Source organism: Xyrauchen texanus, chromosome 43 (genome assembly GCF_025860055.1).
Source record: "Xyrauchen texanus isolate HMW12.3.18 chromosome 43, RBS_HiC_50CHRs, whole genome shotgun sequence".
NCBI lineage: Eukaryota > Metazoa > Chordata > Actinopteri > Cypriniformes > Catostomidae > Xyrauchen > Xyrauchen texanus.
In genome coordinates, this window is record NC_068318.1 from 9,370,914 (window position 1) to 9,388,366 (window position 17,453).

The window sequence follows — 17,453 nt, forward strand, 5'->3', positions numbered from 1 at the left end:
CAAACGGAGCACGATCAGCGTAATTCTAGAGCCGGAATGAGTTCCATCCAACCTTCAAAATCACTACCTGATATGTCCCAAAAAACAACAACAACCACCTCTTATATTCCCTTTGCAATCACTATTTATCTTCTGTTTAAATGTAATGTAATCAGGGCTGGGCGATATAGCTAAAACATCACATCTCAATATTTTTTCAGCCTTTAAAAGGATTTTTTTTTTCCAATCAGAAGAAACATAATTTCAAACAAACAGCAAGGCATGTTTTCCACATGTTTTCCAACATTAAATTGATTAATGGAAACGGACTCGCACAAAAAGAAACAAACTTGCCATATCAAATGAATGAATCAAACTTGCGATATTCACCAAGTTGCTTAATTTTATATTGCCAGCAAAATCGAATCAAGAATATTCAATATTTTGCCCAACACTAGATAGTTTTAACAATCATTACTTTGATTTACTTGTTTCATTTAGATATTTTCTTCAGACATTTCTATAAACGATGCACTTTGAGAGCAAGGCATGAGAAAGCCACAACCGCAAAACACTGGATCTCTGAAGTTCAAAATGTCTTGACCTTGAGTAGGTGGCGTGTACATGTTGAGTTGGTGGGGGTGAACATTGCATGTGAACTCTGCAGAGCCACGAGGTGAAATAACTCATCTGACACAGGTCAACTTCAAGTGAAAGATGTTTATGTGATCTCCGTGTCCTACCTGCACTGTTGAAGCCGCAGCCAAGGAAAAATCCCCTCACCTCTGGAGCTTCACCCATCAGCGGTTTGTGGTCTGCAGTGAAGGATTCTGACGGAAAAAAAACATTCATATATTTAATATGTATTATTCCATCCACTTGATTTCCAACATTATAGGAAGATACCAAAGAATTGGATCATATAATGGAAACAAAATAGATTACTGCATTGTCACTGAATGCGTAAGCAGCGCAGTGCTGTGTCCCAGAAGCGGCAGTGTGAAAATTCGCCAGGGAGCCCATCTTTGCCACATAGCACATGCTGAACTTTGTGAAACAAATGCACTATAAACCAATTTATAAAAACAATCTTTTGAAATATACAGTAGCCGTTTATGAACCATGGACATAGAATGCACTGGGGATGCGTCACAGAGCAAATATGTTTAGGTTGTGTATTTCACACAACAAATGCTTGTGCATATAAATGTGGACTCACAGTGGTTTCTCAAATGTGTACATGAGCTCGTCATGTGGGGTTGCTTCCATGGTAACCATATCACTCACACAGCTATATCTCAGCCACTCATACACAGTGGCAAAAATACCCTTCTTTCATGTTTTAATCTGACATCAAGCAATGCTTACACTGAAAAAAAATTATTGTGTGGTGAAGTAAATATGTGTGGCGGAATGACCCGCCCCTCCCTCTCATCATCGTCTCCACGCCTTTTAGGGCTGTCCTTCCTTCAGCCAGGCCCACGACAGGAGTTGGGCAGGAGAAGAGAAGAATCAGATAATTAATAAGCCTTGTTGGGGCAGTGTTGATGAGTCACACCTGAATTGAAAGGCACCTCATCGACGCTACCATCAAAACACAGAGTGCGCCTATTCTTGGGAAGCTGGCTTCTATCTCCTTTTGTGCACACATTGGCATCCTCACAGATCCAAGAGGGTCCGGTTAAGTTAGATGTGTACCAGACCCGCACCCCCGGCATGCATAAGATGCAACGCCAGAGGATAGAAGCACACATAGCGGCCGACGGTCAAGGACGGCTCCAGGGAAGACAGGCCGCCAGAAGACGTCACAACGTCATCTTTTGCCCGCAATTTTTTCCGATGTTAAAATTCTTTGTATCAAAGCTTAATATGCAACCATATGTAAGGCAATTTTAGTCTGATTTTACCTAAAAGTTTAAACACTAATTCTGAGGTGGTGTCAAATCAATTCTCTCTTTGTTTAAATGGCCTGTCCAGCCTGACACAGCAACATTAACTCAACCAAACGCGTGTGTATGGGGCAGGACTATCTGTTTGTACAACCTATGGAAGATGGGGGGAGTTTCTGGAGCCTGAAAACTGGTTACATATGCAATTCTGCTTGGTGACGCTAATGGTGCAAAAATGACATCTCTTTCAAAAGAGAATATAGAAACATTAAAGAGAAATGAAGACAATGGACACATCTTTTTCATAACTCCACAAGAGAAGAGTGTTTTACTAGATCATCTTTGCTCTTTGAGAGAAAGAGAGACAGTGAAAGAGAGCAAGTAATGGGTGAAGCTGCAGTTATATTTTATTTATCCATCTTCCTCTCCTCCATTTGCCTACTTCATACATCATCACATACAAACAGACAGCTCTATCCCCTCAGAGAAATGACCACATCACACTGACTGTCATCCTCAGCAGATCAGGCTTACTGTGGGTCACCTTAAACAGAGCTTCAACATGATGCCTCAGAACACCAACGGCAAATCAAAGCCTTTAGAGCAAGAGTGAGGGACCCAGAAACATGCAAACATGATCTACATGAACACACACACTTGAGCTGCTCTGTGCTGATTCTGTGTGTGACAAATACATTCACTATATCCCAAATACAGGATTAGGGCTGTGTGATTAATCTAAATGTATTTATTTTGGCATTTCTCTGTGCAGTCAGTGCGGTGTCTATGAGTTTCGTGAAATGACCGGGGAAGAGATTAAATCATCACTCGCGGGTGTTTGCTGCAGCTAGATTATAACGTGATGGCTCGCGACGTAGTGAATCATTATATATGCGTCACATCATCTTATCATTAAGAAAATCGGTGATACAGAGCTCTATTTAGAAGAGAAAGTTTGTTTTTTGCGAGTTAAAGATGGATCGAATGAACATAAAGTTGAGAGTATAGTCTTAACCCATTATACACTGGAACAAAATACATTTTTCATTAGTCTTTTTTGGATTGTTTTAAAAAATATCTCTGTCAATATATCTTTCCTAAAACTCTTTTAAAACAATGTACATTTACTTTAGGATCTATACTGCTGAAGAAAATATTTTTATCGGAGAATGTTGAATTCAATAGAGTTCAATAAATGCATAGGGAAGTGTGCCTGTGATGATCTATATATCCTGTATCCAAAAATCAATTTTGTAGTATATATATATATATATATATATATATATATATACACACACACACACACACACACACACACACACACGTCTAACAGCACAGGCACACTTCCCTATTTGTATTCAGAGGATTTTGCGATACGATAACTAAAAGGCCGGGTAACCGATTAATCGTACAATACTTTTTCAAATGGATTTAAAGAATGTTAAAAAAAATTCTTAGTCTTTACTTACTATGATGGGTACAGCCACAGAAAATAATAACCTAAAATAATAATAAAGATTTGGTGCATAACACCCGAAACACGCTGGAGACTCTTATTTTGCAATGACAGAGACCTGACTCGTTACAATGCTCTATACAGTATTTCATTATTTACCAATTATAGCTTTTATAGCCTATATATTCAACAGATGAAGGGTTTGGTATAAACATACATTTTACCAGATGAGGTTTAATGAGGCAGCTTGAGACATGATGTACATTATGCTGATGGGGATGTTTCCATGGTCCCATTTGTCTTTGCATGTCCTCTCTTAAATTTGAAACACTTGGTTATCTAATCAAAATAATGAAACATGCATTGAAATGAGAATAAAAATATGGATTAATAAATGATGCAGCAAATCCTCATGTTTTTATTTCACCTCTAGAGGCCGCTTTAACACTGTAGAATCTAGCTGTTTTAAAGGCATATTCACCCAAAAACGAAAATTCTCTTTCATTTAATAACCCTCATTATATCCCAAGTGTGTATGACTTTGTTCACCAAAACACATTTGAAGAAAGATATCTGTGGATGTAGAAAGTGGATGTAGATCAGACTTCTGAAGCTCCAAAAATCACAGCCAGTTAGCACAATTGTCATCCATTCAACTTAATGGATAAATGAATGTCTTCTAAAGTGACACGGTAGCTTTTTGTGTTAAAAATATCTATATTTAAGTACTTTTTTAAATATACTGTAATAGGGTTGCTGCAGTTTTTTCTAATCAAATTTAAGACTTTTTAAGACCTCTCTCAATACCTGAACAAATAAAATTAATTCCGTATCTCCATACAAATAAAAAACCCACACAATCTCAAAATACATTATGCATCACAGACTGCCTTACTTAAACAGGCAGGGTCGCACATTCAACGGCATGGTTTCCACATATATATCACATTAAAATTGGTTTATGTACCATTATAAAAATAAAATATAAATTAGAGGTCGACAGATATCGATATTGGATGGTTGCTGATAGGATAATGTGATGAAAGAAATGCAATTATTCTGCCAATACTTTTTAAAATTGTTAGACTTTATTTAATGTTCTTAGTCTTCCCTTCCTGTCATAGGAAGGACCAGACAGAGGATAAAAGAGTCCATATTGAATTAAATTCCAGATGCAGTTTTGGTGCAGCCAAAATACCAATAACCAGGGGGAAAGATCTGATTCATAGCAGGGAACTTTTAAGGCTGAAATATACTGGGGACTCTTATTTTGAAATGTATGCGCTTCACTGCTTCCAGCTGCTCATTCAAACAGATAAGGGAAATAAAATGTGCACCCGAGCACATGCATTTTTTAAATTAGATCGTATTCTTTTGAAGTTTGATAATCACATTAAGGTCACGATTCCTGTCTTTCTGCACCCCAAATTGAAGACCTCTTTAAATGATAATTAAGGCTTTTTATGACCTTAAATTTTGGAAAACTGAATTTAAGGCATTTTAAGACTTTTTAAGTATCCGTGAGAACTCTGTATAACAAATAGATTCCGGTAAGCTTCACGAGAGTGTCAAGATCACGCAATCTCTCGTTTGACACATTCGCGTTGCCATGTTACGAACATAATGTCATGTACTCCTCTCGATTGAGACATCCAGGATAAGCACACAAACACACCAATGTGAGTAAACAAACACTGATACAAATGTGATCCAAATACAGATCTAAACGAAAACCAACAAAGCTTCTGTACAGCGTTCCTCCTACTCGCTTGTAAACAGCGCTGATGTGTGTCGCATGTGCGTCAGTTCTCGCTTGAACATGCCAATGCGATTGTGTCACATGCGCATACCGCTGCTGACCGGAAGCGATGAATTAAAAAGTTAGAGTTAAAAAGTACTTAAATATTGATCTTTTTCACACCAAAATGATTGTGTTGCTTTAGAAGAAACAGCTGGGTCATATAAATGACATTTATGCTGACTGTCTATTCTTTTGAAACTTCAAATGTCTGATCACATTTCACTTGCCTTTTAATGAACCACTGAGCTGAGATATTTTTTCAAATGTTCTTCAAATTTGTTCTGGTGAAGAAAGAAATTCATACACACCTGGGATATCATGAAGGTGAGAAAATGAAGAGAGAATTTTCATTTTTGGGTGAACTAATCCTTTAATTGTAGAATCATCCATCACCGTCAACAGAGTAACACTGATAATATATATATATATATATATATATAAATATATACACATACACACACACACACACCTAAAGGATTATTAGGAACACCTGTTCAATTTCTCATTTATGCAATTATCTAATCAACCAATCACATGGCAGTTGCTTCAATACATTTAGGGGTGTGGTCCTGGTCAAGACAATCTCCTGAACTCCAAACTGAATGTCACAATGGGAAAGAAAGGTGATTTAAGCAATTTTGAGCGTGGCATGGTTGTTGGTGCCAGACGGGCCGGTCTGAGTATTTCACAATCTGCTCAGTTACTGGGATTTTCACGCACAACCATTTCTAGGGTTTACAAAGAATGGTGTGAAAAGGGAAAAACATCCAGTATGCGGCAGTCCTGTGGGCGAAAATGCCTTGTTGATGCTAGAGGTCAGAGGAGAATGGGCCAACTGATTCAAGCTGATAGAAGAGCAACTTTGCCCGAAATAACCACTCGTTACAACCGAGGTATGCAGCAAAGCATTTGTGAAGCCACAACACGCACAACCTTGAGGCGGATGGGCTGCAACAGCAGAAGACCCCACCGGGTACCACTCATCTCCACTACAAATAGGAAAAAGAGGCTACAATTTGCAAGAGCTCACCAAAATTGGACAGTTGAAGACTGGAAAAATGTTGCCTGGTCTGATGAGTCTCGATTTCTGTTGAGACATTCAGAGGGTAGAGTCAGAATTTGGCATAAACAGAATGAGAACATGGATCCATCATGCCTTGTTACCACTGTGCAGGCTGCTGGTGGTGGTGTAATGGTGTGGGGATGTTTTCTTGGCACACTTTAGGCCCCTTAGTGCCAATTGGGCATCGCTTAAATGCCACGGCCTACCTGAGCATTGTTTCTGACCATGTCCATCCCTTTATGGCCACCATGTACCCATCCTCTGATGGCTACTTCCAGCAGGATAATGCACCATGTCACAAAGCTTGAATCATTTCAAATTGGTTTCTTGAACATGACAATGAGTTCACTGTACTAAAATGGCCCCCACAGTCACCAGATCTCAACCCAATAGAGCATCTTTGGGATGTGGTGGAACGGGAGCTTCTTGCCCTGGATGTGCATCCCACAAATCTCCATCAACTGCAAGATGCTATCCTATCAATATGGGCCAACATTTCTAAAGTATGCTTTCAGCACCTTGTTGAATCAATGCCATGTAGAATTAAGGCAGTTCTGAAGGCGAAAGGGGGGCAAACACTGTATTAGTATGGTGTTCCTAATAATCCTTTAGGTGAGTGTGTATATATATATATATATATATATATATATATATATATATATATATATATATATATATATATATATATATATATATATATATATATATAATTACTAATCGACAAAGATTTAGCATAAAACCGATATACTGTATCTGTCTACCTCTACTTTTATCACTCCACTTATCTGTGTTTATGGCTTTCCAAATAGTGGTGGGGATTTTAGATTCATAATACATTTTGATTTCACTCACTGATGTGTTTAGAGACCACTTCTACTGACCATTCTAGCAGGGCCGGCCCATGCTATAGGCGATATCGGTGGCCGTCTAGGGACCTGACTTAACTGGAAGGTCACACAAAAAAGTGTAGTTCATAAACATTTCATAATCATTTTAAGAAACTTCAGCAACTGTTCCTTTGAAATTCAGACAGATACAAAAATCACACAGTATGTTATGAGCAATTCATCTGAAAAATAACTAAACTAACGTATCTGCAAAATCTGTTCTGTAAAACGTATGTTTATTTATATATATATATATATATATATATATATATATATATATATATATATATATATATATATTTTTTTTATTATTATATATATTTTAAGGTGTTGTGCTTGCAGGCCCTATTTAAAATGTAATTTTATTGTATATATAATTTTTTCCCCACATTGCTGTAGCTACATGTTTTTTAACTTATATTCACTTTTGCACATATTTTTATGAAGGACTTTTTAATAGTTAATAATGTTTTTATTATCCATTTTTTACACAAACGTATCGATGCCCTTCAGAAGAGATTCAATGATCGACTGGAGTCGTGTGGATTACTTTTATGCTGCCTAAATGAGACTTCTGGACTGTCAAAGTGCTGGCACCCTTTTACTTTCGTTTTAAGGACCTGATAGAGCTCTATCTTCTTCTAAAAATCTTTGTGTTCTGCTGAAGAAAGATAGTCAGACACATCTGGGATGGCATCTATTCCTTTAATACAATATGAACCATCAGATTCCAGAAAACTCCCCACTTATTTAATTGGTTGTACAAACAGATGGTCCCACCACAGACTCACACAATTGGTCGAGTCAATGTTGCGGAGTCAGGCTGGACACTCAAACTTTCTCAAAGCATCACAGAGCCAGTGAAACACTTTTATGTGATGGCTTACTAATATATATATATATATTTAGCTTGGATACAACAACTAATTTTAACATCTAAAAAACGACAACACATCAGCTTGAACTAAAATGAATGCAGTTAAGCCATAAGGTCACTCCGAGCTCACACCATTGATAAATGGTTTGATAAAAAGCCAAATGATTGAAGACCAGATCATAATCTTGTTGAATTATACATATGCTAAACATCTAATGTTTAATAGTGGGTAAATAGAGACTTCGATAGCACTCTCTTAAAATGATTGTGGAGTGCTCATCCACTGACCCGAAACCTGTCTGCGAGAGGCTGACAGCCACTACAGTGTGTTAGCTGCATTTCACAGCTGTCATCTTTTATTACAGCCAGTAAAGGTTGACTGAATCTCTAGGGAGAGCCGGAGCAGAGACAGATCAGCCAATCAAAGTGCAGTGTCATTTGATTGGTAGCCTTGTATGTCAAACTGAGTCAATCACATGGTGAGATTGGCTGCCAGGGCATCGGGTTAGGTGGCAGTGAGATTGAAACTTACACAAAAATTCTGTACAGTGTGCTGATGAGGATTTCTAACAGGCATTTATAAGTGTGTTTGGAAGTGGATGTTTGTCAATGTCCACATGAAAATATTGATTTCATTTTGACTTTTTTTTTATTTGTGTTTGCAAATGGTACTGCACATTGGAAAACAGAAACATACTGAATTTCTTCTTTAGTAGAAATATCACAAGACTACAAAGGACAGTTCGGACTGCGGAGATGATTATTGGTTGCCCCCTGCCCTCCCTTCAAGAACTGCACACTTCCAGAGTGAGGAAAAAAAGGTTGGAAAAATCACTCTGGACAACACTCACCCTGATCACTACCTTTTTGAACTGTTGCCTTCTGGCCTATGCATCAGGCAAAGGAACGGCTTTTATCCTGAGGCTATCCTACCTCTTCTGTCATTACATTCCCTTGCATTATATATATATATTAGGGCTGTCGATTTAACACGTTCATTTAGTGCAATTAATTTGATAAAAAATAAAGCATAAAAAAACATTACAAAATTATTCGCCCCCTGACCGTAATAAGGAAGATTCCTTCCTGAGAAATGCAAGCTTGTAGTACCACCTGTTTACTCGAGAGGGCAGTAAGTGAAATTTCAGCTGTGTGAGCAAAGCAAAGTTTATATAGTGAAGAAAACACTTCAGCAGCAGAACACCACAAACATACGTTACATTGTTGCATTCAAAACACTTTGAGCGCAAATTCAAACTAAGGGATCTCAAGATGTGTTCTAAGTATTAAACTATTTTTAACTTGACACAGTGACCTAAACATTTTATGTTTATGACGCAACACACCCGAGACGCCACACAAGCATGTCTGATGCAGGTGTAAATTGACGGGACCTTAAACAAGCCACCATAATAAATCTCCAACTGATTGATAAATTCACTTGTGAAATGGATTGCTGTGAACTGTGTGCCAATGATTGACTTATGATCAATAATATGATAGTAAACAATATATTGTATTCTAAAGCCACTTTTTGTATTGTCTTATCAATGATTAACTCTTCTGCTACAGGAATGTAATGCATTTTATCTGAATATTTATTTTATTATATTTATTTTATTATATATATATATATATATATATATATATATATATATATATATATATATATATATATATATATATATATATATAATTTTTAAATGTTTAAAGATAACTGTGTATCATTACTTCATCATTATGTATTGAGTTATTGTTATAGGAGGGGCTTTCTCAGCAAATATTTGTAAATGCAATTAATCACGATGAATTAATCGGGACACCATGTAATTAATTCGATTAAAAAGTTTCATCGATTCACAGCCCTAATATACACACACACACACACACACACACACACACACATATACATAGTCTTATTGTGTATTCTATATATACACTTTATTTTCTATTACATTTTTTTTTTATATATTTTTAATTTTTATATCGGTCTTGTTGCTGCATTGTATTGTTGTGCACCGGAAGCTCCTGTCACCAAGACAAATTTCTTGTATGTGTAAGCATACCTGGCAATAAAAATGTTTTTTATATATTTGTCTGTGTGTGTGTGTGTGTGTGTGTGTGTGTGTGTGTGTGTGTGTGTGTGTCTGTCAGTACCTGGTCCACATACAGTAGATTTGATTCCAGTATGTTCCAGAGCAGGTACTCTGTTCACAGCGCCCTCGATGTGTTGCATGAAGACGTCCCAGTCCAGATCAAACAAGCTGAAGGCAAACTTATCAGACACCTAAAGGTCAGATCAAAATGAGAGTTTTGTTGATGTATGTTGACGTTGGTTAACCTGTGTAGTGCTCTAGATCACGTGACCTAATTAATCTTCACAAGCTAGACCAGGGCCCTGGGGAGACTAAGGGAAGAGGGCTGTGCCTTTACAGCTCGTGCTTCAGATACTACAGAAACAACAAATCAGAATCAATATGACTGACAGCATAAATACTGGAGTCCCCACCCACATCGTGCTATATGGCTCTAAATCAGCACTGGCCGCAGGCCCTGATGTAGGGCCATATTGCACTCTTGCTCGTGTGATATTGCTTAAATATATACACTGGCGGCCAAAAGTTTGGAATAATGTACAGATTTTGCTCTTATGTAACGAAATTGGGACTTTTATTCACTAAAGTGGCATTCAACTGTTCACAATGTATAGTCAAGACATTAATAACGTTTAAACTACTTCAAAGATTTCTCATCAAAAAATACTCCACGTGCAGCAATTTTGAACTTTGCAGATCTTTGGCATTCTAGCTGTCATTTTGTCCAGATACTCAGGTGACATTTCACCCCACACTTCCTGTAGCACTTGCCATAGATGTGTCTGTCTTGTCGGGCACTTCTCACACACCTTACAGTCTAGCTGATCCCACAAAAGCTCAATGGGGTTAAGATCCATAACACTCTTTTCCAATGATCTGTTGACTAATGTCTGTGTTTCTTTGACCACTCTAACCTTTTCTTTTTGATTTTCTGTTACAAAAGTGGCTTTATCTTAGCAATTCTTCCCATAAGGCCTGCACCCCTGATCTTCTCTTTACTGTTGTACATGAAACTGGTGTTGAGCAGGTAGAATTCAATGAAGCTGTCAGCTGAGGACATGTGAGGCATCTATTTCTGAAACTAGAGACTCTGATGTACTTATCCTCTTGTTTAGTTGTACATCTGGACTTCCACATCTCTTTCTGTCCTTGTTAGAGACAGTTGTCCTTTGTCTGGGAAGACTGTAGTGTACGCCTTTATATGAAATCTTCAGTTTTTTTGGCAACTTCAAGCATTGTATAGCCTTCATTCCTCAAAACAATGATTGACTTGAGTTACTTTTTTTGCCATTTCTGACCTAATATTGACTTTAAGACAAGACAAGCCAGTCTATTGCATACTGTGGGAACTCAAAAACAAACACAAAGTTATTATTATTTTGAAAAACTAATATGATAAGATGCAAACAATGGCTCAAGCATTTCATAAGCGAATAAAGTATAACATGCCTGAATGTGATTTGAGAGCTAAGACAGAGGGGAAGATTCTCAGTTGAAAACAAAAAATTTCAGCATATTTTTTATCGTAATTTTTCTAACTTTTTGAAGCTTTAAAAAAAAAAAAAAAAAAAAGGGTCAGAATCTTCAGAATTTCTTCTTTTGCATTCCTAAGAAGAAAGTAATATGTAAGTATTACATAGGGTAAGTAAATACAATTTTGGGTGAACTATTCCTTTAAAGTTCCTCTGTATTTTCCACTCTCCAAGTACAGCCAAAATGTTGCTTCCTTGGCATACAGTCTTCTTATTCCATGGTCACTTTTCATTGATTTATCATTTTTATGTGTTCTCTGATTGTCACCGTTTCACTCGCCACCACAGGGGACTGTCAATGAACTCCAAAGCATGGGATGGTAAGGAGCAGATGGTGTGAGCAACCTGACAGCTGAACACAAAAACTGAAAGAATATGGCCAGTGTGGATTAGACTGCAGTTTAAAAATAAAAACTGTAGAGGCTGCATGTACTGAGAAGACCACAGCCTTCACACTGTCTCATTAAGAGTTCAGACCAGCTATTTCTAAAAACACATTTCTCAAATGTTCACACTTTTCTTCCTTATTGAATCTCCATTTCACAGCAAGACTATTTCTTTTGTGTAGTATAAGTCTCAGTTGACAGTGGGTGGAATTTAATGAGAGAAAGTGTGTTTAACGCTTGAGAGCGTGCAGGATACCACACACAGTTCTGCAGGTGGAAGATAATTGTGAAGAAGTTTTGATGTAAATGTGGTCATATTGAAGAGGGACAAAGGGTAAAAACTCACATCTGGTCTAAACCTGATCTTCTTTCAGGTACACAAAATGCAGGGGTGGCAAAAAAAAAGATGGAGTCGATTTCAACACAAACACCCACACACATCCTCACTGCAGATAGATAATATTCTCCCACTCAGATGCATCATAAATATATATAGCAAAGCTGTTGATTTAACCCGTTAATCCAGTGTGATTAATTAAATAAAATAGAATTAATCACGCCCCCTGATTCTGTAATAAAACAAATTCCTGTCAACAGAAAAATTCGTACTTGATTCAAGCTTGATGTAAAGCCTTTATGTTTTTCCGACTCGCAGCCATCAGGGGGCAGTAAGCGCAGCTCCAGCTGTACAGGCAACAAATCGACAGCTGATCAAAGACAGCTGCAGGGTGCTTAACAGAATGCATGGTGTCTCGAGATGCATTTTTCAAAGTTTCAAACTACATTTAACTTGACACCCAGCATTTATGGCATGGGATGATGAAAACCAGTGAAACACAACCACAGCGTCCATCTGACATGTTTGTACATAGACCAACAAAAGCGCAGAGAGACGCAAGAACTCATCATGTGAAAACAGCCCTTAAATGTAACCTGGACAGACTGCAGGACTCAGCTGCAAAAATTGATTGCTGTAACTGTAGGCCAGTGCTAGACTTAAGGCGGTGTTACACAAGACGCGGTCATTTTCAATGAGAGAGGTGGCAAGCGGCAAAACAGAGGCGGCAGTCGAAGCGTACTGCTTTCCAAAATAGTACACAAGAATCAGGCCGCATTGTTGTGCACGAATGCTTGTAGCACACACCGCAAAAGATACAAATATATTAGCTCAGCACGGCTGCCGCTTGTCATTGACCAATCAGAGCTGAATTTATTGACAACCAATCAAACGACATATAGCTTTTGTGTAGTCAAGAACAATACATACAGGTGACACTCGAAAAATTAGAATATCGGGCAAAAGTTCATTAATTTCAGTAATTCAACTTAAAAGGTGAAACTAATATATTATATAGACTCATTACAAGCAAAGTAAGATATTTCAAGCCTTTATTTGATATAATTTTGATGATTATGGCTTACAGCTTATGAAAACCCCAAATTCAGAATCTCAGAAAATTAGAATATTGTGAAAAGGTTCAGTATTGTAGGCTCAAAGTGTCACACTCTAATCAGCTAAACACCTGCAAAGGGTTCCTGAGCCTTTAAATGGTCTCTCAGTCTGGTTCAGTTGAATTCACAATCATGGGGAAGACTGCTGACCTGACAGTTGTGCAGAAAACCATCATTGACACCCTCCACAAGGAGGGAAAGCCTCAAAAGGTAATTGCAAAAGAAGTTGGATGTTCTCAAAGTGCTGTATCAAAGCACATTAATAGAAAGTTAAGTGGAAGGGAAAAGTGTGGAAGAAAAAGGTGCACAAGCAGCAGGGATGACCGTAGCCTGGAGAGGATTGTCAGGAAAACGCCATTCAAATGTGTGGGGGAGCTTCACAAGGAGTGGACTGAGGCTGGAGTTACTGCATCAAGAGCCACCACACACAGACGGGTCCTGGACATGGGCTTCAAATGTCAAACGCCTTACCTGGGCTAAAGAAAAAAAGAACTGGTCTGTTGCTCAGTGGTCCAAAGTCCTCTTTTCTGATGAGAGCAAATTTTGCATCTCATTTGGAAACCAAGGTCCCAGAGTCTGGAGGAAGAATGGAGAGGCACACAATCCAAGATGCTTGAAGTCCAGTGTGAAGTTTCCACAGTCTGTGTTGGTTTGGGGAGCCATGTCATCGGCTGGTGTTGGTTCACTGTGCTTTATTAAGTCCAGAGTCAACGCAGCCGCCTACCGGGACATTTTAGAGCACTTCATGCTTCCTTCAGCAGACAAGCTTTATGGAGATGCTGACTTCATTTTCCAGCAGGACTTGGCACCTGCCCACACTGCCAAAAGTACCAAAACCTGGTTCAATGACCATGGTATTACTGTGCTTGATTGGCCAGCAAACTCGCTTGACCTGAACCCCATAGAGAATCTATGGGGCATTGCCAAGAGAAAGATGAGAGACATGAGACCAAACAATGCAGAAGAGCTGAAGGCCGCTATTGAAGCATCTTGGTCTTCCATAACACCTCAGCAGTGCCACAGGCTGATAGCATCCATGCCACGCCGCATTGAGGCAGTAATTAATGCAAAAGGGGCCCAAACCAAGTACTGAGTACATATGCATGATTATACTTTTCAGAGGCCCGACATTTCTGTATTTAAAATCCTTTTTTTATTGATTTCATGTAATATTCTAATTTTCTGAGATTCTGAATTTGGGGTTTTCATAAGCTGTAAGCCATAATCATAAAAATTATATCAAATAAAGGCTTGAAATATCTTACTTTGCTTGTAATGAGTCTATATAATATATTAGTTTCACCTTTTAAGTTGAATTACTGAAATTAATGAACTTTTGCACGATATTCTAATTTTTCGAGTTTCACCTGTAGAAGAATAAACTCGCTGTTGCTGAATGTCCTGACCTGTATAAGTCAAGTCAAGTGCAAGTGGTTTTATTGTCGTTTCAACCATATACAGTTAGTACAGTACACAGCAAAACGAGACAACGTTCCTCCAGGACCATGGTGCTACATAAAAACAACAAAGGACCAACATAGGACCACATGAGACTACACAACGAAATAAAATACCTATATAAACTACCTATATATACCTATATAAAGTGCACGTGCAAACATGTGCAAAAAAGTACAGGACAGTACAACAAATTACTGACAATGAACAGGACAATAGACAGTGCAGCGCCGACCAGTACTCAGTAGTGCAAAAAGATGACAGTTTCTAAAAATGTAAACATAACATACTATGAGATAATGTTCTATGCACATAGCAGTTATTGAGGTAGCAGACAGTTATAAAGTGACAGTAATTAAAGTGCAACTCAGGACACATGTGTGTCAAACCAGTCTCTGAGTATTGAGGAGTCTGATGGCTTGGGGAAGAAGCTGTTACACAGTCTGGCCGTGAGGGCCCAAATGCTTCGGTACCTCTTGCCAGACGGGAGGAGGGTAAAGAGTTTGTGTGAGGGGTGTGTGGGGTCGTCCACAATGCTGGTTGCTTTGCGGATACAGTGTTTTTTGTAAATGTCTTTGATGGAGGGAAGAGAGACCCCAATGATCTTCTCAGCTGTCCTCACTATCCTCTGCAGGGCTTTGCGGTCCGAAACGGTGCAAGTCCCAAACCAGGCAGTGATGCAGCTGCTCAGGATGCTCTCAATAGTCCCTCTATAGAATGTAGTGAGGATGGGGGTTGGGAGATGTGCTTTCCTCAGCCTTCAAAGAAAGTAGAGACGCTGCTGGGCTTTCTTGGTGATATAGCTGGTGTTGAGGGACCAGGTGAGGTTCTCCGCCAGGTGAACACCAAGGAATTTGGTGCTCTTGACGATCTCCACAGAGGAGCCGTCGATGTTCAGCGGAGTGTGTTCACCTTGTGCTCTCCTAAAGTCAACAACCATCTCTTTTGTTTTGTCGACATTCAGGGACAGGTTGTTGGCTCTACACCAGTTCGTCAGCCGCTGCACCTCCTCTCTGTATGCTGACTCGTTGTTCTTGCTGATGAGACCCACCACGGTCGTGTCATCGGCGAACTTGATGATGTGATTCGAGCTGTGCATTGCTGCACAGTCGTGAGTCAGCAGAGTGAACAGCAGTGGACTGAGCACACAGCCCTGGGGGCCCCAGTGCTCAGTGTGGTGGTGGTGGAGATGCTGTTCCCGATCCGGACTGACTGAGGTCTCCCAGTCAGGAAGTCCAGGATCCAGTTGCAGAGGGAGGTGTCCAGGCCCAGCAGGTTCAGCTTTCCAATCAGGTGCTGGGGAATGATTGTGTTGAATGCTGAGCTGAAATCTATGAACAGCATTCGAACGTATGAGTCCTTATTGTCTAGGTTGGTGAGGGCCAGATGGAGGGTTGTGGTGATGGCATCGATCCGTTGAACGGTTTGAACGATCACGCAAACTGCAGTGGGTCTAGTGAGGGGGCAGCTGGGTCTTAATCTGCCTCATGACGAGCCTCTCGAAGCACTTCATGATGATGGGTGTAAGTCGCGACGGGACGGTAGTCGTTGAGGCAGGACACTGAAGACTTCTTTGGCATGGGGATGATGGTGGTGGCCTTGAAGCATGTTGGAACAACGGCGCTGCTCAGAGAGATGTTGAAGATGTCGGTAAGAACATCTGCTAGCTGGTCTGCACATCCTCTGAGCACTCTGCCAGGAATGTTGTCTGGTCCAGCAGCCTTCCGTGGGTTGACGCTACGTAGAGTTTTCCTCACATCTGCCGTGGTAAGACAGAGCACCTGGTCATTGGGAGGAGGGGTGGACTTCCTCGCCATCACGTCGTTCTGCACTTCAAACCGAGCGTAGAAGTCGTTCAGCGCATCTGGAAGGGCTGCCTTATCGCCTGCTCTGAAGGCGGAGTCTCGGGACCTCAGCAGCGTGCGCACCTCCGCAGTCATCCACGGCTTCTGGTTGGAGCGTGTGGTGATGGTCTTGGAGAAAGTGACATCATCAATGCACTTGCTGATGTAGCTGGTCACTGATGCTGTGTATTCCTCCAAGTTGGTAGAATCGCCATATGTTGCAGCCTCCCTGAACATGTGCCAGTCAGTACACTCAAAACAGTCCTGAAGAGCAGAGATGGCTCCTGCTGGCCAGGTTTTCACCTGCTTCTGAAGCGGTTTTGTGCGTCTGACGAGCGGTCTGTATGCTGGAATTAACACTACAGAGATGTGGTCTGAGTAGCCGAGGTGGGGGCGGGGCTCCGCCCGGTCAGCGCCTGGGATGTTTGTGTAAACAAGATCAAGCGCGTTCAGCCCCTCTCGTTGCAAAGTCCACATACTGATGGAATTTAGGGAGCACTGTCTTGAGATTTGCATGGTTGAAATCTCCGGCGACAATAAACAGTCCGTCAGGGTGAGCGTTCTGCAGTTCGCTCATAGCCCCATACAGTTCACAGAGCGCTTCCTTAGCGTTAGCGCTGGGGGGAATGTAAACTCCGGTTATGCAAACAGTGGTGAATTCCCGTGGTAGATAAAAAGGTCTGCATCTAACAGTCACAAGCTCCAACAGCGATGAACAGTAACTAGAGACTAG

General features: G+C 39.9%; 1 protein-coding gene across 2 annotated transcripts in view; it reads right to left on the bottom strand.

The window, feature by feature from the left end:
* The window catches only part of LOC127635424 (sarcosine dehydrogenase, mitochondrial-like), a 79,140-nt gene that overhangs the window by 46,738 nt on the left and 14,949 nt on the right, over positions 1 to 17,453 (bottom strand). For both annotated transcript variants that reach the window (XM_052115467.1, XM_052115466.1), the window contains exons 8-9: positions 10,110 to 10,239; positions 723 to 809 (exon numbers count right to left, since the gene is read on the bottom strand). In XM_052115467.1, coding sequence (XP_051971427.1) covers positions 723 to 809; positions 10,110 to 10,239 — 217 coding nt within the window. The remainder of the gene's footprint in view (positions 1 to 722; positions 810 to 10,109; positions 10,240 to 17,453) is intronic.